This window comes from Rousettus aegyptiacus, unplaced genomic scaffold (genome assembly GCF_014176215.1).
Source record: "Rousettus aegyptiacus isolate mRouAeg1 unplaced genomic scaffold, mRouAeg1.p scaffold_m13_p_2, whole genome shotgun sequence".
Classification (NCBI taxonomy): Eukaryota; Metazoa; Chordata; class Mammalia; order Chiroptera; family Pteropodidae; genus Rousettus; species Rousettus aegyptiacus.
Window position 1 is genome coordinate 158,332,266 of NW_023416295.1, and position 24,772 is coordinate 158,357,037.

Here is a 24,772-nt window from a genome sequence, read left to right on the forward strand (position 1 = left end):
TCTAAATATTGTAAAATACTGTAAATACTAGGGAGTTAGTACTACTTTTATCTTAATAAAATGACTATTTTTTAAAGAATCAGTTGGGAGGTACTCCAGATACACTAATATTTGAGCTGCTATTGAGATTACATAGTAATGATTATATCTCAGTTCCAAATTTCCAAGATAAAGTTGGATCTTAAAAATTTAGATTTCGTGTTTTCTAAAGTGACGAAAAATTAAAATATCTGACCTTTAGTATTACTTTTCTTCATGAACACCAATGGATCATTGGAAAATATACCCAATACCTTTATGACAGACATTATTAAATTACCTATTCAATACCTATTTCCCTTTTTTCTTTGATGAAATAAACTAAATGAATTTAAGGTGTCCATGCTTCCAATATCATGAACCACAACAGTTCTAAGTTTGGAAAAATTAAGACAATCTTGCTTCCCAATTCTTAGCCTCTCTTACAATTAACATTCTGGTCAACGAGACTTAGGAAAAAGCCTTGCAAGGGTTTCTGGAAAAGACTTTCAGATACAAGAGGACTAATGTGGCTGACACAATCCTTATCTTCTATTTTCTTCCTATTTGAATAAAGATATGAATAGTACTTGGAGGTGCAACAGCCTGTATGGCAGCAGTATAAGGAAAAGAAAGAATGTAAGAGAACACGAATTGCAGCGAGCATGGCCTTGACATAGTTGATCAATGCCAGAAGCTGATTACCTCCAAATGTTCTAGGTTACAATGATGGCCCACTGAACACATTAAGAGAAACTGGTTTTTGTTGTTGTTGTTGTTTTTACGTAAGTATGTGCCTTTCAGCATGCTAGCCATTACAATAATCTTATCTGTCATAAAAAATTTTTGAAGGAGGTATTACTGATCCCATTTTAGAGATGAAGAAACTGAGGCTTAGAAAAATTAACCCATTTAACAATACAAAAGATGTAACTTACTTGAAGAAATTTTGTTATCAACTCAATTCCTTCAGAGTCTAACCTAAAAACAAGAAGACACAAGTGGTAATTTATTCTCTTTTATCTTAGCTAATAGTAACTTTTCAAATAAAACTATTTCCAACTGTTTTAATCTCTGTGATTTAAGTTCTCTAAAATAGCCTATTTTGGTGCCTTCGGAGACTCAAATTTGCTTTATCCTTATAAGACTTGCCACTTGTTTAAGAAGAAATCATAAGTAACTAGGGTTCAATTCAAATTTTCAACATTCAAGAACAAATTAGATTAAAAACTATAGAATTTTTTTAAAAATCACCGTTCTGTCTCAAAACAAAGTAAGCTCTATTTATTGGGAAAGTTTAAGTAAACTGCATCAACTTTCACAGTGCTCCATTTAAGGCAGAGTACAAAAACATCATTTTCCTATTATATAGGTGAAAACAAGGAGACAAATGACCCAAAGATGTATCACTGTGGTCAAGATAAACAGATGAGTCCATTCGACAAATTTTTACAGGGTAGTGTGTTGATACCGGGGTACTAGAAGCTATAAAGTTCAATTTAAATATGCTTAATAACTTCATAAAACTTACTCAAAAAAGGCTACAAAACCAATGACATAGTCGACAAAAATAGATAATTACAGTGATGAAAATAATATATCAGGGAGTAGAGGATTTAGGGATTATTTTAAGGGGTTAATCTGATCAGCAATCACAAGTACTATTTTGCTGCCTTTCACTGTCAAAAACACAATTATGAATAAAGATTATATTCCCACCCAAGTGCTTTTAGTGGGTACTGTGGGTACTTTGGATGCTGTGGCCTATACATTCTCCAGACTCTTTTAATCCTTTGTAGTTGGCCATTCTGACAAATATCCAGAGCTCCTTGGACACAGACAAGCTAGGTGCTAAGGTTATGGAGAATCTACTTCAAAGAAGAGCTTCAACCCTGTATACACCTGACATTACAATGACAAGCAATATATAAACGACAAAAACAGAATTTATGCTGTTTGGGAAAGATACACACAAAAAGACCAGCATATATTATTCTTCTGAAGCAAGTTTACTTAGAATATTATTAGTTGCTATGGTAACAATATTAACATCAATTCACATAAATACTTTAAAAATATTTTCGGTGTCAGAACTGTACTGTTATTCTTCCATAGCTGAAGAATAATGAAACTATAGTGAGTGTGTTATGTTGCAAGCAATGTGAATGGCTTTTGAGTAAAACAGACATTGGCCTTATTTGGTATCTTGATGTCCTCTTTTATTTTTTTTAAGGTAGAAAAATAAAGTCAAAGAGGTAAGTTATTATCTATGTTCTTTACTAAAATGTACTATATTCTATAAGTCAAATTTTAATGGGAATCATAGATGAATCTGGGGGTAGGTCTGAGAAGACACTTTAATTGAATGGTCAACATTTAGGACATAAGGGGTCAGAGTTTATATTCTTCAAATACAAATTATGAATAAACTTTGACGAAAATGCTTTTGGGTCAACATTTGTCAGAGTCAAGATTTTACTTATAACACTTTCTTAGTTTTTTTTAAAGTAAATATGCTCAGGTTTTTAAAAAGTAAATATGGAAAAATTGCATCATGATCTTCATAGTACTGAATAAAGTGTTAATTAACATCTTTCTGGAAAAGAAAACAATCTACATAAACTCTACAATTCTAATACATATGTTCTATATTCATTTCATACACAGCTAAATTTTGTGATTTACACAGTTGGCTAATTTTTGGTCCCTGAATTATAAAATTATAAAATCTGATATAGGGAAGAATTCGATTAAATGAGATACTGAAATATTTAAGAATTGTGTATGTATATTATATATGTTATCCTGAATCCTTACTGTGGCCAATGCTTCATGAGACTAAAAAGAATCATGTGGGTTTTCCCTGCTTTTACTTAGATGAAAAAAAAAAAAAAATACCTGGGTGCATGGTTAATTAGAGGCTGAGGTTTATATTTTGGAAAGTTGTAGTTCTTGAACTCATCATTTGAAGAAACACCTGGCCAAGTTTCCTGAGATGGAGTTCCTAATTAAAAAAAGATTATATATATATCAAAATATGTAAAAATGTAAATATATGAAAATATATAAGTAGGTAGAATTAAGAAAATAATTTAAAAAACAATTTATATTTAATAAATTATGTGACTTTCAACTGAAACCAAAATGACAAAAATAGTAAACATATATGAACATTTTTTTGGACTATGCAATGATGCTATAAAAATCGTGATGCCTAATTGATACCTTAGCTAGAAATATTTCCTAATAAAGTGCGAAAGGTCAATTTTCAATAATATCTCTCTTCTCTCTCCTTCTATAAAATCTTTATGGCAAAGGTGAAATTCAGGAAGTGAAGTTACCTAGAAGAATCTCTCTTTATCATAATTATGTTAATTATAATTCTTATAATAAGTTATTTATATTAGTCTCAGTATCAAATTTTTAAATATATTTTTTTAAAGATAGTCTTATCTAGCTAGTCAATTGCAGGTAACAAATCACTAGGAAAAGATTTCTTCTGTTACCTAGCAGTCGGAAAATTAAGTGCAGTTCATCTTCCACAGTTGATCCTGGAAATAGAGGTCTTCCAGAAGCCATTTCAAAGAAAATGCAACCAACACCCCTTTAAAATATATCGTAAAAAAATGATGAGTAATTCATTTACATATTATGACACACAAGAATTTTTTCCTTAAGATCACCCCCCTGGAGAATTTTGTCCTAGCATTTATTCTATTTGTCTCACTTTCCACATTGCTATCCCACTTAAAATCCCACTTAACATGTCCAGCTCTCCTCTGATCCTTGAAGAATAACACTAATAATAGCTGACAGTGATTTAAAGCTTATGGTGTGTTCAGTAGTGGGTAGGAAGGACAGGGGGAGGCAAACGATTCAAGATGTTTTTATGTTGGAAGCAGAGACACGATGCACGATGGAGAATGTGTGAGTATGTTTGTATAAGAGAAGGAAGAGAAATGGATGGAGGCTCAGTGAATGGATACTGTCTTCTAGCATCTGTGTGAATATACATAAGTTTAAGACAGTCCTTCCATTAAAGGACTCACAATCTTGCAATTGTATATAAAATTTAATTTTATATATTAAAATGTTATATAGAATGAAAATGATGGAGCCATGATGGAAAACAGTATGGTAGTTTCTCAAAAAAACTGAAAATAGAATTACCAGATTATCTAGCAATTCCACTCCTAAGTGGAGTGGAATTCCACCCAAGCCTCAAAGAGGCTCAAATCTGTACATCCATATCCATAGCAGCATTATTCACAATAGCCGAAAGGTGGAAACAACACAATGGATGAATGGATAAATAAAATGTAGCATACATATACAATGAATACTCGGCCTTAAAAGTGATGAAAATTCTGACACACGAAAAAGTCAAATATCTACAATATGGGTGAACTTGAAGACATTTAGGCTAAGTGAAATATGCCAGTCACAGGAAGACAAATATTGTATGATTCCACGGATATAAGGTATTTAGAAAAGTCTAATTCATAGAAAAAGAAAGTGGAATGGTGGTTGCAGGGGCTGGAGGGAGGAGGATGTGGGGAGTTGTTTAATAGGTACATAGTTTCAGTTTTGCAAGATGAAAAGTTCTGGAGATGGGCGGTGGTATGTGGTGTACAAACAATATGAATGTACTTAATCCCAGAGAACTGTACACTTAAAAGTGGATTAAAATGGTGAATTGTTATGTAAATTTTACAGTTTAGAAAGTTTTAAAAAAGAAAAAATGTTATGCAAAACAAAATTAAATATAATTGTTCACTCCAAGACAACAGAGGAAAGTATATGACATCACTACATGAAGGTTATATGCATTAAATGCAACCACGGTTGAGAAGAAGGAATTGCCACCAGAGGCTAAGTTATATTCAGGGAGGATTCATGAAAATCTGTGTCTTGAAAGTTCCTAGGTACTAGCCCCAGTTAGAGAAAGAGTAGGCATTTCAGATGGGTGGACTGGTATGCACACAGGAGAAAAGGTGGAAAAGCTCGGGTTATTTTTTTCTTTTTACTATTACAGTTGACATTCAATATTACTTTATATTAGTTTCCAGTATACAGCATAGTGATTAGACATTTATATAATTTATGAAGTGATCCTCCCCCACACCTGGCACTATATATAGCTATTACGATATTATCGATAGTATTCCTATGCTGTATTTTACATACCCCCTTGACTATTTTATAACGACCAATTTGTATTTCTTAATCCCTTTACACCTTTCTTACCAAACCCCCCAACTCCCCTCCCATCTGGTAACCATCAGTTTCTTCTTTGTACCTATGAGCCAAGATTATTTTGAGATTTGGTGAGTAGCCCATTTGGCTGACAGGGAACAACTGTGTAGAAAAATAGTCTGAAGTAAGTTGACAAAGGTAGTTTAGAGACATTGTATGGAGATCATTAAGTATCAGATTGAAGAATTGTACCTTATGCTACAGGTAATGAAGGGGGAAGGAGCAAAGGTGTTGAGTGAAGGAGTGTCATGGTCAAAGTGATATGTGAGGAAGATGGCTATGATAGTTTATTATTTTTAGATCGACTTAAAGCTAGCAGATTTGGTGAATATTAAATAATAAAATCAATAATTTTGTTTTAAATTATGTAACAGATGCTCTTCTAAGTGCTTTAGATTAGCTCATTTGGTTTTAACATTACCCACAGAACAGCCATTTAAAATAATTATTATTACTATTCCCATTTCCTTAAATGAGGAAACTAAGGCACAGGCTTGTACTTTAAATAAAGTTATTATTCAGTTATAAGTGGTAGAATTGGTATGTAAACCTAGGTGATCTTACATGCCAGAACTTAGTCACTGCTTACATTGTGGCTCTTTAGAATAGTATCTCCTTTAAAAAGTTGAATATCTATCAGTATGTCCTGTTAATGGCTATATTCTTTCAAAATTATAAATGGCAATAACATCCGCATATATTTACCACATGTCAATCTGTGTTGAGTACTCTGAGGAACCAAGAAGCACATCAGGTGGCCGATACCACAATGTGACAACTTCATTTGAGTAGGTCTTTGTAGGAACTGACTTGGCTCTGGCTAGTCCTTCAGAGGGAAAAGAAAACAAAAAATAGCTACAATGAATTTTTCAGCCCATATCCTCACCATGACTCCAGTCACAAGGATGCCTGAGGTAGCTACTCTGTAACTTCTTGAAGCTTAAAAAAATTATTTTATGAATTTTTTAAAAGTGTACCTGGTCTTGGGTTAACAAACCCTTATATAAACTAAATAACAGTAATTCCACAATCAGAGATTATGCTACTTTTATGAGTGTGAATTTGTCTAGTACCGTGTCTGGGTTCATCTAAACTAGATTTTTCCTGCTGTCCACTGGTTATGGTGCCAAAATTATTTCCTAGCAGAACTTAAGTTAATGCAAAATAAGCCAATGACATTGAGCTGAACAATTTTACTTCTTACAGCTATAGGTTTTTGTCACCTTTAAACTTTCTAATTTTTATCAAAAAAGGTGAAGCCATTGGTCCAAGATTCTCTTTATTTCTGTCTCTGAAATCTATTTTTTTAAAAATTAAAATTTTTTTTCGATTACACTTGACATACAATATTATATCAGTTTCAGGTATACAACACAGTGGTTAGACACTTATATAACATAGCCTACAAGTGATCATCTGATAAGTCTAGTACCCACCTGACACCACAGTTATTTGATCCTGTTGAGTCTGACAATTTCCTTGTAGAAGTCTATTCAGAGAAAGTTTCCTTAGAATAAATTACATTGCTGTTCTGTATTTAAATTTTTAAGTAATATGTATAATTTTAAAATAAGATGGACCTTACTGGCTTTAGATATTACTGTTGTAAATGATGTAAAACATGTGCCATTTCTTTGCCAATTTAATATGAAATTTACTGATTATCTAGAAATAAAGGTGTGAGTTCACAGCGCTATCTCTTGAGCCATTGGCATGAAAGAGTTGTTTTTACTACCTCTAAGCCTTAAAATACTGAAGAAGCAACTTTAAAAACTATCTGAAGAAATATAAATTTATTTAACATATAGTTTATTTCAAACAAGGCATGATTCATTTTTTGAGCTATGATTTCTGCTGTGTATAACTTTATATATCTTTTTTAAAATTAAATTTAAAAAAGTCATAAAAGGATAATTCAATACTCTGTTAAACTGGATAAAGTCATTCAAATGAAACTAGAAATTAAAATAACAGGTATCACTCATACTACTTTTGTTTAGAATAATGGCTAATGGATATAACTGGAGCAATGTTGACACTATTTTATTTAATTTTAAGTTTTACCCTACCATCCCAACTTGGTAAAATAAGTTCAACAAATTATTTTCCTACCAATTCTGGTAATTAGCAAGATGAAGAGATTTTCTGATCTCTCTTCCTGATATCAATAGTGGGTTATATGGAGGCAAAGGACAGGGCCACAAATTCACTTATTTTAAACCTACAAGGACGGCATTAAAACAATTGCCAGTTATAGTTCCCTCAGTACTTTACTCTCCTACTCTTGAGAGAATTCTGAAGCAGAATGCTTGTGCAAACAAGCTCATAGTTCACAAATAGAATTTCAGTATTGACAGGAAATGAAATAATCTCTTCCAAACCATACTAATTAAATATGATATGGTATTATTATATAAGCCATTTTCTATTATTGATGAAAATGTCTAAATTATACTTCCTAGACCTGAATTTTATCGATTACAGGCAAAAGGGTAGAATTTTCATAGAGATCAAGAACAATTTACAATAAAATACTCAAAGTTACCTGACCCTCCCTTACTTGCAGTCCTAAGTATATTTACTACTATTCAAACAATAAAAAGATAACTAAAAGCAACAGAGACAAAGTTGTTTGTACTAGCTCATGGAATAATGAGAATTTCTTGTTGGCCTATAAGAAGATAAGATTTGCTTGGCTTGCTTTGTAGAGGTAAGAGGCATAATTTAAAGCATTTAGGGCATTCCTTCCCCCTGAAAGTAACTTTTGGTGGCCCTTGCCATTCTCTTTTTGAATTTTCAATAGCCAAGCAGGGTTTCTCTGTCATTGCCATTCATTTTGGGATTAAGAAATAAGGAGCAGTAAATGCAGCTTGGGAGAAAGAGAGGGAGCGGGGAGGGAGGGGGAAGGGGAGATGAGAGAGAGAGAGAGAGAGAGAGAGAGAGAGAGAAGGAGGGAGGGGGAGGGGGAGGGGGGAAGGAGAGGGAGTAGGAGAGCGAGAGAGAATAACAATTATAAGGAACATAACAGCATAAACCATGCCCAAGAAACTGTACAATCTATAGAAGCATATGCAAATAACTTGTAATTTCTTGTTTAAACATGTGTGACCTAGCAACCTACCTTCCAAACAAATGATAAAGTGTTAAATAAGTAAAAATACAGGAATTTCCAGAACAAATTCACCACTTAATAACAGTGAATTTTTTACCTATTACTAAAAGGTTACAATGACTACTAAGTAGTTTGGTGTCACTGCCTTGATTTATACACTAAGGCACCAGTAGTTTTCCCCCTTATTGTCTTTGGATCATCAGTGCAAGTATTAACACAGTGAAAAAGGCAAATAACATTTAGTATAATTTTGATAGCATATTATACCTATGGAAACCTCCTGAAAGTGTCTTAGGGGTCTATAGATTATACCTGAGAACGGTGCCTTGTAGCATTTACTAACATAATTCACCCACCAAAGTTTAGTCAAATATCTTATTTCATGTGCTGTACAGAAAATTTCCACACCCACATAAAAGCAATTACATAGTGTCAACGGTTTTTCTTTTAAACTTAACGACCCAGTACTATTTATAAATGTCTCTCATACATTCCATACCAAAATCTGCTAGCTTTAATTCTCCTTTTTCATTAATGAGGAGGTTCTGTGGTTTCAAGTCTCGGTGCAACACTTTTCTTCTGTGGCAATATGCCAAACCACGTAGAATTTGGTATAAAAACAGCTACAGAAACAAATAAATAGAAGTTAGTCTTATAGGAAATAGGTACAAACTCCTTCCTTTATATAATTGTTTCCTATTTGAAACATCTACCTATTTTTTTAATGAAAATAAAATGAAATAAAACTCTGTCTTAGCAATAGTTCGCTTGTTATAGAAAATGATTTAAAATAAACATATCCTCATAAACTTACAGGTTTATCAACAAGGCTTACAGTTCGATTATTAAATTCTGGCAAAACAACCAACTAACCTCTACCTTGAACACCCCTAAAAAAATAAAAATAAAAAACCTGATCTGAGATAGTGTCTTTAAGGCATAAAAATTGGTGGTTTTATGAAAATGCTGAGATGTCGAATGGAATGGTGCTGCACAGCTCCAGCAAATTATGTGATATAAAAATAACCCGAACCAGCTTCTATCATCCACCTCCTGGGTACTTTACTTTCAGCACCTCCTACTCAGCCTTCAAAATCTGCTATGATTCAGAAGAGGGAATTAGCACTGTAGAGCTCTGAATGACTTTGAAAAAAGCAATTCCTGTAAGGCTAATGGCAGACTTTTTGTTGACTTTGTTGGAAAAGGGGATGTGCAACACAGAAGGTTTTTGGTTCTCTAGAATTAGCAAAAAAAGCCTCAAATACAGAGGACTGAAGAATGTATCTGTAGTTTACAGATGAAAAATAGAGCATTAGAACATTGAGAATAATCCAAGGCAGCAGGTGAACAGGCCTAAAGAAATTCTAAGCAGCAATTTCTACACTATACATTTATGTGTTTTAAAAACTTTAAAATTATTTTTTCCATGTATTTCTGTTACTTTTTATGTTTGGAAAATACAAGTATAGAGTTAAATTTGCTATTTAAACAAATAATACTTTATACCTTACACCAGCCAGATAGACTAACTTTAAAGGTATAAACTGAAATTTTTGTCAAATTATGATAAATAAACTTATTTTTTCTAAGTTATTGCTAATATTAAAGCAGAAAAACCAAAATAAAAACCACAAAAGAGAAATACACGCAAATGAGATTCACAACTTGTAAAAAACAAAATGTAAAATATGATGAAAACAATTCTCATAGAATGTATATGGAAATTCACTTAAAGCCCTATTCTAAAATTCTTAGCAATGTGTTATCCGTGTGTTTTGAAATGTCTTTTAGTAAAAGAAATTGGTTCTCCTTTATGTCCACCAAAATTACTAGTTTTTAAAAAATCTAAGGTTAAAGTTACTACCTACAGAATTCGAACTGTCTCACACACACAGCTGGGACAGCCTATTTCCAGAACAGTTTCTCACAAACTGTTGACTAAGTGTGGATAAATAAATCTTTGCTAAATTTGGAGTATAGCACTCAGGTCAAAGAAATCTACTATAAGAATATAATTGTATTAAATGTTTTTACTTGATTTTACTTTTATATAACTTTTGGGTTTCATCTGGTACTGATTATTAAGCCAAACTTTTCTGGCATAACATGCATCTTTAGATATACAGATAAGAAAATGTGACCATTATCTTACTTTTCCTCCTTACAATACAGACCGGTATTTCCAGCCTAGTATTCATAATACTTGTATAATTCCTGGCCTTACTCATTAGATTAGTAACTTGAAGATTAGTTGGTGTTTTATAACTAAATACTATTTTAAATATGTTAGGGGAGGTTGTCATTTAAAGAAGGTCTTTTGCAGAATGCACTAATTATTTCTATTTATTTTAAACATTCAGATTTTGATGTAATAGGCTTGCTGGTTTTTTTTAAAGACAGATTACACCTGTAAGTGTATTCTATATCTAAGAGAATCTGTGTTATAATCAGTGTGACAGGAAACATCAAGAGTGTTTTTTAAGGTTTTTAAAATAAAGCAGGTTCTACAAAAAAGTCTGATCCTTAAAAATACTGTGGTGAGTAAACAGAAGTTCTGAGTAAATTTGTTCAGAGGACAATAACCTATTTAAAATGCCAAACAGAAAATTCTGAAGTAGAACAGTTATGAGGATGGTATATTTCATTAAGGTAGTTTGTCTCTGCTTTAGACAAAATTTAAAATGACACATTAAAACATACCTTTACATTGTGCATACTCATAATGTTTCCACAATCATCCATGTACTGTTTTAGGTCTTTATCCTGAAAAAATACAGCACTTTACTATGTAATACATAGTTTTCAGAGGGCATGGCTGATTTACTTATATACTATTAATAAATAATATTAATTTTTAAAAATAAGTTGCTTTTAGAGGAAAGCTATTGAATGTACCACATTTAATTTAATTAAATACCAACAACTAAGCAATAATGCCCCTGGGGTGTTAAAAAATGTTCAATTTGTTAATTGTTTTATTAAAGCATAAGTAACTACTGAATTTTTATTAAATGCTTACCAGATACTCAAAGACCAGAGTCAAAGATTTATCTGTGTGAACAATGTCATGTAAGGTAACTATATTTGCATGTTTTAGATCCTTTAATAGTGAAACTGCAAAACAGAAAAGAAAGTCAATTATTTGGTCTGTGGTAGCCAGTCTTTATAAAAACCTGAAATTTACTGAGTTTAAGACTCTCTTAAGTTTAAAACAATAATTTACCAAGGGGATTTGTTATAGAAATTTTAATAGAATCAAATTTTTTTCTTTTCATTTATGTTTCTGGGTTTGATATTTTTAATACTTAAAATTGTCCCCAATAGTATAATATCTTCCATATTATCCTTTTTTCTCCCTCGAATGTTAATGTATTGAGACTTCTAGGATTAATTTAGATATGAAGTACAGGTACCTTTTTTCCTCCAAATTGCTAATCAGTTGCTTCAAATCATTTTCTGGATTATCCATCGTTTTTTCAAAAATGGTATCAAGATAGAAATATATTTACATTCTGTATATACTAATTTACACTTAGCTTTTTCCCATGTGCCACTATATTTAATTTCCCAATGTTACATATTTGTCTATGACAATGATTTTTAATGACTTCATAGTTTTTCGCTGTAAGCTATACAATAATATAATTAACTAATTTCTTTCTGTTGAATATTTTGGTTTTGGATATTAGCTTTTTTTAAGGCCTAAATATATCTTCCAGTCATCTATTATTTCAATACCTGAGCTTTTTTACTTACAAATAAATGAACTCTTATCATGCAACTTTGGTTTTAAAATGTTCTACATCAATTTCATAATACATTTTATTCACAAAAGATCAAATTATACCTTCTCTAATAGCTGTGCAGGGTGCACCTTCTTCATGTTCCAACCGGATCTCTTTTAATGCCACTAAATTCTCTGTCAATTTACTTCTTCCTTTATATACTGTTGCATATGTACCCTATATATTTTTGAAAGACACAACAAAAGTATCATGAGAGTCTATCTATACCACCTATACAATAAAAAGCCCTAACTAAATTTCTAATTTCTAAGCATATATTAAATTCTACCTTGCAAGGAAAATACGATAAGTAGTTTTGGTTTTCTTATACCTAAGAGGACTTTCAGTTCCATAAGCACAGCTTCCATACTTATAACTCTACAGAGTGCCTCAAAAGTATGAAAATACAGGAGAATATTTAATATTTACTTTTTGTACTTTGTATCAGATAAACAACTGGATCAACAGCTTTATTTGCAATGGTGTGTGGAAATTGAGGAAACTAAACATAGTAACTGAAAATTGAAATTGTAACTAACATATTGTTAAACTATAAAAATGTTACAGGTTTTCAGACTTGTCAATTTTTAAACATTAACTCTCCTTTAAATATATACATTCAGCACCTATCTTCCATCTTTGCCAGGATAGCCCTCAAACTCTCTTAAGGAGTCCCCATTAACTAATTCTATTTTCTGTAGCATCTCTCATTCAGGGCGGGAGATCATTTGAAAATTAGTCAGTAGTAGCAGCAAGTTCAAGAAAACCAAGGTCTAATTAACCAAGAATTTCCTTCTGTGACGCTGTCTTTAACTTGAAGAGAGTATTTTGATTTTTCACAGGTTTGAGCTCTTATAATTTCCAGTATGATAGTACAGACAGCAGACTACCAGGAAGCTAACAAAGAGATACCTATTTTCTTACCAAGAAAGCTCCATATTTTTGTGATTCAATAACAACTATAAGGCTATAAAAAAAATAATCATTTCCTCTCAAACTGATGGGATAATTTCAAGAACTTAAAAGTTTTTCCTTCTAACATTCTGTTACCTTTTCAAAACAGATATAAATTTTCAGACAATAGTGCTTACATTTTTTTTTCCAGGTTAGCAAAACTGTAGACTAATAAAGAAGTTTAGATGAACAAGAAAAAAAGTCTTACATTTTTAAATAAGTATTTACTTACCTCTCCAAGCTTTTCCAATTTGATGTAGGTTTCCATTTTCCCAAACCCAATTTCTGACTGAAAGCAAACAATTATAAATTTAATATCCTTAAAATTTCAATTAATCTCTTCCTCAATTTCTAAAACCTTCCTGCTCTAAAGAGTATCTTGGAATAGAAAAAAATTGATCGTAATTAAATTATTGAACATCTGTCAAGTTTTAACATATACCTAGTGTTGGAACATTCAAAGGTTCGAAAACATCAAAGTTCATAATTAAAATTGTCAACCTATCTTTTATCTAATCCATATAAACCAGTTAACACTCTGCTATTAAAATTTTGTTTTTATTTTAAAGCACTGAGATGTTAAGATACCACAGGCATTTTAATATTGAAGAATTTTATAAAATATGATTTTCTTTTTAACAAAACTACAAAATAATTTTCCCACATGTTTTCCCTCACTAATCTCTGAGTTCCCTAAGAATGCATGCCTTCAAGCGACAAAATACTATTTGCTTCAGGTTTGCCAACCAAAATATAACAAGAAAGTCAACTACAAATCATAACTCTATTATGAACTAGGAAATGGCTGACACGGAAGAAGCAATCAATTAAGGCCCAAATCCGTACCTCCCCACCAAAGAAAACTTTAAAAGTGGAGTTCTCAAAACTACTGCTTTTGAACCTTGAACCTGGTTGCATATTTTGTATGGAGTCAATAAGTGAGGTAAATGGAATGCACCCAAATATGAAATGAAAAACTAATATTTAAAAAATAAAAACAAACAAAAACCCTAACGCAGAAGATCTAAGAAAAAAAGAAAAAATAAAGAGAGATGGAAATTCAGGGATTGAGAGAGCGAAAACAGAAAAAAGTTAACAAGCAGAAGAGGAAAATAAGAATTTTTCTAAAATTACTTTCTAGTACCCTTTTGTAGATAGTGGAAAAAGCAATAATAACATAAAACAAGATTCGCTTTTCACTTAGAGTGGTGCTAATGCCCTTAAACAAACAGCCGGTGAAGGGAAATAATGTTCTTTTATATATAACCTCAGGTCTTAAACATGTATCAGTTATGCTGGATTATTAAGTGGTGTGTTTTAGTCAAATTCTAGAGGTTCAAATATACAATTTTTTCTGGAGGTGTTGAATAAAATTTGACAATTTGACTTGATACCACTCACCACACTCTGAATAGGAAAACATGCCCAAAGCTGAATGGCCAAAAGTAGCAGAGACCTACCTCTCAAAGGACCTGTTTTTGTCCTTTCATTACAATGATATATATCATGTTAGAAAGTCATGAGGAAAACTGTACAGCTGACAGTACTTAAATCAATTTTGGTAAACTAATAAAAACTTTGGTCACAGGTTATACTATTTAATGACTGAAAAACTGCTTCTTTATGCACTCTTTAATACTTTTTTCTATATACAGTTTTCATTAAAGAAATGAAGTTTTGGAACCATGATACACCATATCCACCATGTACTGTCTTGTACATGACTCAAGAAACTAAGTCTTTGTTTTCTATTATCAATAACAATGCAGAATAAAAGCTATAATAGACAACACTTTCCAAAAACAAAGGGAGTTTTTAACTTTAATACAGGAAATATGGCAAACAGCCTACCATCTAACACATAAAAGCCTGATTCTGAATAATCTTTTAGTTAAATGATTTTTATAGTCCATTTACATATGATCCTAAATAACTTACTAAAAAAAGGGCTAATTGCCCAGATTACACAAACTATGACAGAATGTGTTTATTTTCCTACATGTATCTCTGGAATTTAGGTGTTCAAATTCACAAATATGGAACTATTTTATTTTTGCTATAAATTTTAGTGTTGTGTTATATATGTTATGAAGAAAAATCTATATTGAGAATGGAAACTAGTATGAACACAGCAAAGCATGTCTTTAAAAAAAAAATCAAAATGCCGTCAACTATAACAATAAGAAGCACAGAGCAAAATATGACTGCAAGCTAGAAACCTTTTCCGATCAGGAATTGGAATGTTATCTTATTCATTCTTTTACCTTAAGTGAATAAACACTAGCACTCCCTTAAAACATCAAATACACTTTGGTCCAATGGTGGCTATGACAAAAACACTGAGGTTTGCTTTAAAGAATGTGTAAGTAGACCACAAATTCAAGACTGTAAAGGTAAAAATGTTATAAATTTTACTGTTATTCTATAAAGTATATAAGGAATAAACTGTAAAATATGTATCGAAAATTACCATTACAAAAAGTCACCTTTCAGAGAATAAAATTTAATGAGATCATTAAAATATGCTCAGCTTTTCACTAAGGGGACCTCTGAAAATTGTTTGCTATTCATTTGGTCCAGAAAACCCCACAAAATCATGCAAATCGAGAGGTTCAAATCTTTATGCTCACTTTAAGAACACTCGTGAAACTGCATAGGCCATCAAGGATATGCTTATCAGAAAAGCCACAATGTGTCCGAAGAATGTCACTTTACAGAAGTAACGTGTGCCATTCTGTTGTTACAATGGTGAAGTTGGTAGGTGTGCCCAAGCCAAACAGTGGGGCTGGAGGCAGGGTCTGTGGCCCAAAAAGAGTAGTGAATTTTTGCTGCATGTGATTAAAAATGCAGAAAGTAACACTGAACTTAAGTAAGGGTTTAGGTGTAGATTCTCTGGTCATTGAGCACATCCAGGTGAACAAAGCTCCAAGATGTGGCACAGACTTACAGAGCTCGTGGATGATTAACCCTTCCCTACCTCAGCTCTCCCTGTCACCCAGATAGGCAGGCAGACAATTCAGACAAAAGGCAGTTTTACTAGTAAATTGTCAGAAACCAATTCAAAGAGTAAAATCATAACTATTTCACCACCCATTTTAATAATTTTTAACCTTATTGATTTAATAATTACATCCAAATATTACTGAATCTTTAAGTGGAATTTTTAGAAAATTTTGCTCATTTTTATCTGCTGAACATGACAAGATTAACAATAGATATAATGACTAGCTTGTTGCTAAGCTCTCCTACAGAAATTATTCAGAGGACAGAGGACAAAGCTTATTTATTCAACATCTGACCAAGCACAGTGCTAGGTACTAGGGATACAGTATAGAAGATAGATAGGATTCCTGTTTTCACGAGTTGACAATCTAGATTGAGTTCCACCTTAGATTATTTCAGAATAGTTTAAAAGTTTCATGAAAACAGAAATAGCTAAAGGAATAAAATGCTAAGCTTTATATTTTAACATAATGTAAACACCCCTTTAATTCTGCATTCTAAACACATGAAGATAATTTTTTCTGATACGTCACTGATCTAAGAGGACACTTGATGACTTTTTGGCAGCCTCTAGCAAATTCCTGCTCAAATGGCTTTTACAGCATAAGCACATTAAAAAAATCCAAAATAAATTATGATTTAGAATAGCCTTTCTGTAATTCAGTGTAACCTATATATGATATTGAACATCATAAGAGATTTCTTGATTACTTTGGCCCTGGCATCATAATCATTGTATATCCATTGTAATGATTTATTAACATGTTGGCAGTGCAATTCTAATTGGGCTTCAAAGTATGTGAAGTATGTGCAAAAGTTCTAAAAATGCTATTCTAAAAGTGAATGTGTATATAAGAAATACTCAAGACAAAAGGAGATTTTTTTCAAATACCCATTTACCTCATGTGAGAATTACTGAGTTACTGTTATTGACAGAAATATGTTCTTAAAATATGTGAGGAGCAGAAAAGAGACTGAGAACCTCTGTTCTACTTGGTTATTTTGCCTTGGAAAAACTGCTGTGATGTACCATCATGATGATATTAGTTTAATCTTGTAAATAATATACCAAAGGTAAATTAATCTGTGGGCAGACTTTGAACCTCACTTCCACACCTCATAATATATTATTTCTGAAAAGAGATCTGGACTTGATAACCTATTTTCTCACCTAATTTTAGAAACAGGAAGGACCACATATGCTCTGCACCAGTAAGCCATGAATAAGGAATCCAATACTCATTGTTTAGGAGGAGGAAGATTCTTAAAATGTGTATAACCTGTAATTTTCATATAATGAGATAAGTTTTCATATATATGGGTTTTCAGTTTGAAATTGTACTTAACAATCTCACAAATCTTCCAGTGGCTTTGCCATCATTATAAATGCAACAATACTCTAAAGAATCTTGACTAACTGCTATGGGCTCCCCTCTAGTTTGTGTATAAATATATTAAAAGACTATTCCACTTTTTATCAACTATCATGAACATAAATAGCACTTCGCCAATCCAATCAATAACCAATACCTTTAATATGAGATATGATGACTAAATGTAATATGGTGTCCTAGTGGGATTCTGGGACAAGAAAGAACCTTAGTGAAAAACTAGGGACATTTGAATAAAGTGTGGAGTTAATAGTACTAACTTTTGGTTCCTTAGTTGTGACAAATGTGCTAAAGTAATGTAAAATGTTAATAACAGGGATAACTGGGTATGTGGTATATAGGAACTCTCTATAGTATCTTTAAATTTTTCTGTAAATCTAAAACTATTATAAAATTAAAAGTTTATTTAAATAAAAAGTCAATGGGAAGGATTCAGCTGACAGAGGAAGACTGAATATACATGAGTATATTTGAGGGATAACAAATATTCTAAGCATCCTGAGGAGATGGGATAGGATAAGGATGATTCCTCGAAAGGAAAGACTAGAATGAGTACAGGCGTAGGTAGATTTGCACATTTGTTATTCAGGAAATAAAGGGGTTCTGGTTAGTGCCTTATCTCTCCCTTAGCATGTAGCAGAAGAGATTATCTCCTTAGAGTGAGAGGGGAAGAGTTAACCAGAAAAAGACAGTAGGGTAGCCAAGCAATATTGAGTGTCCATTTGATGGTTGACAGTCATAAAGTTATAGAAGAACCAGCTAGCCCTATTGTATGTCTTTCTCTACCAGAAATGAATTCTGTGACTTGTTTCTTAATGCCTATGCAAAAGATTTACGTTATTTTTACTACTCTTACTATACAATGCTATCGAAAATTTGAAAACATAAAATTTTATACTTTTAGAAAGATAAAACTAAAATTTCATATTTTATTTTGAAAAACTATTTTTCAGATAAAATGTTTATTATCTATAGCAACATAAGCCCTAATATATGTAAAGAATATTTTTCTTTTCCCAACTCCTTTCTATCCATTTCCTAACCAGCTCCTTCATACATAAACCTAGGGTATTGAAAAATAATTTTCTAATATATTTCAAAAGAAACCCCAATAAATAATGAAAGAGATGCACTGACAGAAACCAAAACACAGCTGGTATGATTAATCTGAAATCTATAAGCCATTTCCGATCATAAAACAAGGTAGGTGGCTAGGAACACCCAACCACAATAAAAACTCCAGTCACTTAGCATTCATTAGAGGGCACTGTTTTCCTTAACTTCATGTAGACTGAAAAACATAGCTTTACATGATAGCTTTAAGAATTACATGGTAATAATTAAATCATATGTTTAGTCCCAATCTGGACATTTAATAACTCCAAAATTTATCCTAAGTACCAATTTTTGATTAAAACTGACAGCCAAAGGACACTTTTAACCAGTAATCAAATGACAAAGTTATTTGAATAAAAATGTTTTAGGCAGTGATGCAAAACCATGATGATGAGAAACCTATACCAAAATCAAATTGGCATTACACTTTTACCTTTCTGTATACAGGTGAATGTCAAATAACAATGTCCTCATATTGTATACAGCATAAAGTAATTTTATTCTTTAGAATATGTAACCCAGACCAGAAATTTTTGATGGATAAAAACATTCCATGATACAATATATAAAAGGAGTGTAACAACTGCTAGCAACCCAGGAATCCTCATCAATTGTTCCTTTCTCAGATGCAAAGTCCAAATAGGTACCAGGTCCTGCCTGTCTTATCTCTACATGGTCCATAGGATCCGTGTCCTACTTTCCATTTTCACATGACTGTACGTCCATTTTCACATGACTGTACGTCATCCCTAATTTTTAATAAATTCCTATTTATTACCTTGTCTCTAGTCTCTCTTTCTAGTCATCATTTAAACTTTTTCTAAAGCTATTGCTTAAAATAAAAATGTAATGTCAGCCTTTGTTTAAATAAATACATTTTAGGTCTTTCTATTACATGAAATAAAGTCCAGACTCCTTGGCCTGATATCTCAGGCATTTTGGTCTGGATCTATCCTATCCTTTCAAACCCTACTACTCTTTAATATTATTCCACATTTACCATGAATATCAGTTACACGACACCTACATTCATACATTTAGGTTTTAATCATGAAGTTTCCTCTGCTTAGAACTCTTCTACCTATTATCAACCTAACAAATTCCTACCCATCTTCTAGAGCCTGTGATGCGCAAAGACGTTTTACTTGCTATGTCTTTTGCTGTCTCACAGTACTCTATATGTACCTCTGCTACAGGACTATAACCATCCATATGAGACCCTCACATACACAATCACCTGAATTTAAGTCAAGGTGATACTGCAACAGGGAAAGCTGCCCTGCTCTTTCAAAAAAACAGTGCTGGGTCAATTATTACATGCTAGAAGATATCTGTAAGACATATAACTGACAGATGTTTAGACAGAATCTATAAAGAATTCCCATAAATCAGCAAGAAAAAGGCAGAAAATCCAACAGAAAAGAGACAATAGACCTGAGCCCTGAGCAGTTATTTCACAAAAGAGACTATCTAAATGGTCAATACACATAAACAAACATTTTTAAAAAGTGTTCAACTTAGTCATTGGGAAAATGCAAAATAAAACCACAATGAGATAACACCAGAAAAGTTAGAAAGATTTTTTTAAAGGTACAATATCAAAAATTGGCAAGTAGAGCAACTAGAACTATCATGTACTGGTGATGAAAATGTAAATTGGTACAACTACTTTAGAAACTGTTTTGACATTATCCAGGAAAGCTGAACATATGCATATAATCTTATCCAACAATTTCAGTCCTAGGTATGCACCCAACAGAAATGCCTACATACATTAACCAAAACACATGTACAGAAATGGTGATAGAATATATAAAGGTATCTGCTAATAGCCAAAAACTAAAAACAACCCAAATAAATGTCCATAAACAAAAGACTAGATAAAGTATAGTATACTTATACATGGAACACCATGTAATAAGAACAAATGAACTATAACTACATGAAACGACCTAGATAAAACACAAGCATAACATTGAGTAAAGAAGCCAACCACAAAAAGAATATATATTGTATATTTCTATATATACTGGGATACAGGTTGTATAATATATATAAAAACTTGAATGCACATTACTATATATTTGTATTAAATGTATTTTAATAATTTACATATTCATAATTATAGAATTTCAAAAGTTTAAATAAAAATCATCAGAAAAAGAATATCAAAAGCATTTTAAAATTAGGAATATGCATGTAAATGAAGATTTTAAAAAGTCTTTCCAGATATTAAAACATACTATAAACCCATAGGTAAAAATAATCTTTGGCATCAGAAGGCAGAGATGATGGCTACAGTTGAGGAAGTAAGGGTAGAAAGTAAACAGAGAGGTGGCAGGAGAGAGTTTCTGGATTTCTGGAATTTTCTTTTATTGATCTTGGTACTAATGATATAGGTATGTTAACTGTAAAAATTAACTGAGCTGTACAATTATAGATTATGTACTTTTCTGTGTATCTAGTATATACTCATATATGTTAATATACCTGGTACATATTCTGTATATCTACCATATAGCAATAAAACTTATCCAAAATAAAATAGAACACAAATTAAATTTTATTCTAATATGCATCTTTAAATCCTTAAGAATGGGAAAAAATAAAATCTAGAAGTAAATGTAATAAAACTTAGCTATTCAAAAATTAAATATAAAAATATAAAATGCTCACACTCAGAAAAATCAAACAAAGCGCATCTGATGATATAGGTATGGGAGACTAAAAACTTACTAAGGAAGCTCTACGAGACCTTCGGCTCATTGGTTGATCAAATGGTGGACTGTTTATCTGCAACTTTTCAAGATATCCATCAGGTATTCTGATATCTGCAGGTAGTGATAACCGCTTATTTAAATCCTTTAAAAAAAAAAAGAAAAAATATTTTTATAGATAACTATAAACAGAAAAGATAAGGGCATTTGACTTTTGGATTACTGGACTCCCATATATTTTTCTTAGTGATAAGTAATTGTAAAGTTTTATTGCAGTTGCAAAGTTATCTGTGTTGATAGCATATAATATACAAAATGCAAACATACTGACGTCTAAGCAAAGTATACAACACAGGTTTTACAATTAGTGCTCTGTAACCCAGTTATTTCTGAACTCCTTTCATTGGTAAATTAGACATGGAATTTACCTTGACATATCATATAGTAGGAATAGGCAAAACTACCACAAAATGTGATTTGCTTAAATTAACTAACCAAGGAGATATATGATTTTGTATGCAACACAGTAAGGGAACTAAAATATTTTATTATTGCTAAGTCAAAGGAAAGAAGTAAGTAAAAGGCATTTCCATTTCATTTAATTATAGAATTAGAACTGGAAGAAACTTGAAAGGAAATCTTGCTTACATTATCACACCAAGAAACAAATTCTATAAAAATCCCTATTATTTATAATATTAACTAAATCATGAAATAAAACTGAGAAGTACAGGAATTGTACAAACGGTTGAGAGATATATGACTTAAGTATAGAATTTATACCATGTTTCCAAATGGTAAGATTAAATAATGAAAAGATAATTTTTCTTCCATATTAGTTTTATATTTTACATAATCCCGAACAAATCACAATAAAATTATGCTTGGAACAAAACACTTAAAATTTATCTAGAAGAATAAACAAATATACAAAAATATTCTAAAGTAAATAAGAATGTGTGTAGGGGGTTGCTAAGAAAGAAGTCTTTCTGGAAACTAAAATATAAAATGAAAGGAATATAAATCAAGACTGTGTAACCTTTGAGGAAAGAAATAAATATAGCTAAATGGAAGAATGAGAAAGTCTAGATCTAGATCTTAATAGAACTTTTAAACATATAATAAAGAAAATCATATATATGATAAAGAAAAACAGGAGTATTATTTTTACTGTTATTGTGATGTAAGTTTTACGATGAAATGAACAGGTATTAAGTTGATCTTAAAAGATGAAAATGTTATTTAATCATTTAGGAAATATATTGTTTTCCTGAACTGATTCAGAGGTAATCTTTTATTGATGAAAATGTAATCAACCAATGGAACGGATACCCTAAATCATCATTATCTCAACTCAACAGCACTGGAAGAAGTTAACGACACTTTTATTTTAAAACATGCTCAATTTTTCTTGAGAAAACTATTTTAATCTGTAGTATATACTGAAATAATAACATTCATAATCAACTTCTGTCCTCAAGGTTATACATAACATTGACAAAGAAAAAGAAATGAGGTCTTCGTTCTCTCATATGGAAAAATAACTTGTGTGTACTACAGAGATAAGTAGGTATAATGAACCATAAAGGAGTGATACCCACGTTTATAATATAAAGCAAATAATAATAATCTGGTGTTTTATGCACTTTTTGAAATTTGAAATATTTATAAAATATAAAGTACATATATGAATCTCAAAAATATAATTAAAATCATATTTTCTAAAAAGACTTTGTTAATACCATCCTGATTTCCAGAATTTTTGAAAATTCATGTTTCCCTTACAGAGAACCTATATAGTGTTTTGCAAAATGTTAAATATAATTAATATATACTTGCCTTGAGGTAGTAATTAGAAAAAGGAAATATTCACAAAGCTACTTTCCATTAATGCAAAGAAACAATTTTCTTACAAGTTTCATTTGCCTTCATGAAAATTTTCAATAGGCATTTAGTCTGACATATACATGGTGTATCATACACATGCACACATACACACAGGGACATTTATAGTTTTTAAATGGTTACCTCCATTGAGATCCGTCTATGTATACGATTTCTAAGACAAACACCTGTGGGTGACTGGACTTCATCAGATGATGTCCCAGAAGCTTGGTCACTCTCACCATCTGATCCCATCTTTAGATTTTCATGAACGATATCTGCATCAAAAAGTAAAACATTTTATGAGAAATGTATTATATTCTGTCACGTAATTTAATAACACTACTGATGAGATGTAGACAGCCAACACAAAAAAAATCAGAACGCAAAAAAGTTCTGTACATCCTGGGTAGCAGAGGTGTGCGGTTAATAGATCAAAACATAATTCACATGTCTTAAAACAACAGTAAGAAATCTTTTTATATTCTCAAGCATAAAAAAAAATAAATATTCAAGTTATTATCAAGATTGAATAATAAAATTATAGACTGGAAATAACAACAAGGATTAGTCAGTTCTCTCATTTTCCAGCTCTGGGAACTGAGACCTTGAAAGATTAAATGACTTTCAAAGGTCACATAGCTTAGAAGTAGAACTAAAACAGAAACTTGGTCTTTTGACTTTAATTAGTTTAGTATTCTTTCCATTAAATAATGTGCCATTGTATTTTTAGCCAAATGAGCTAGTTCTTTGAATATTTTTTAAAAACTTTAAAAACTGCTAATGTAGATACCCTTCCCTCCCCAGAGTTAAAAATAAAACAATAATAATTCAAAAATTATTCACTGAATCTGCTGGGGGCAAAAACATATTTAAAATACAATACGAGGTAGATTATGGTATTTCTTAAAAATAAGGATAAAAGCTAAATAGGAGTAGAGGAGAGGGAGATTAATTCCATCTGGGAATATTAAAAACAAATTTGTATACTTGCACACCTGCTCATATATCTGCATTTGTCAATCATCCTCTAATTTATCTAGCAAGAGTAGCCCACTAGAAACAAATGTTAGATCTCAAACATATCTTTTGTCACTAGTCCTCTCTATACAATTATTCATTCTCCAAAAAGCATCATATTGTTTCATGTTGCAGTGCTTTAACACAGTTTTTTTCTTATTTGTAAGAGATGTCTTTCCCCTACTTTATCAGACCTAGTCTTCAAACCTATGCTCATCACTCAGTAAAGTGTTTTCTATTCTCAGACAGAGATGACTACTGTGCCCACACCTACTGCACCTACTGCACTGAAGAGCATTTTTTGGTTCACGTGATTTTACACAGCTTTGAGATCCTTGGGGATGGAAGTTGGTTAATTCACTTTTGCATTCCCAGAACTTAACAAAGTCCCTGGTATTTAGTCCTCAACAAATATTCCAATGAATTGAATATTAACTAAAACTGAAGGAACAGACTAGATAAATGGGGCTCCCCGCACCCCAAATGAAATGTTATATGCAATAATATATAAAACAA

The 24,772-nt window shown here is 31.6% G+C and overlaps 1 protein-coding gene across 4 annotated transcripts in view; it reads right to left on the minus strand.

Annotated features, from left to right (window-relative positions):
• Positions 1-24,772, minus strand: part of CDK17 (cyclin dependent kinase 17) — a 97,635-nt gene that overhangs the window by 21,763 nt on the left and 51,100 nt on the right. For all 4 annotated transcript variants that reach the window (XM_036237265.1, XM_016159389.2, XM_016159388.2 and 1 more), the window contains exons 4-14: positions 23,381-23,514; positions 21,372-21,497; positions 13,358-13,414; positions 12,234-12,348; positions 11,406-11,500; positions 11,087-11,149; positions 8,886-9,009; positions 5,980-6,100; positions 3,525-3,622; positions 2,917-3,022; positions 957-999 (exon numbers count right to left, since the gene is read on the minus strand). In XM_036237265.1, the coding sequence (XP_036093158.1) occupies positions 957-999; positions 2,917-3,022; positions 3,525-3,622; positions 5,980-6,100; positions 8,886-9,009; positions 11,087-11,149; positions 11,406-11,500; positions 12,234-12,348; positions 13,358-13,414; positions 21,372-21,497; positions 23,381-23,514 (1,082 nt within the window). The remainder of the gene's footprint in view (positions 1-956; positions 1,000-2,916; positions 3,023-3,524; positions 3,623-5,979; positions 6,101-8,885; positions 9,010-11,086; positions 11,150-11,405; positions 11,501-12,233; positions 12,349-13,357; positions 13,415-21,371; positions 21,498-23,380; positions 23,515-24,772) is intronic.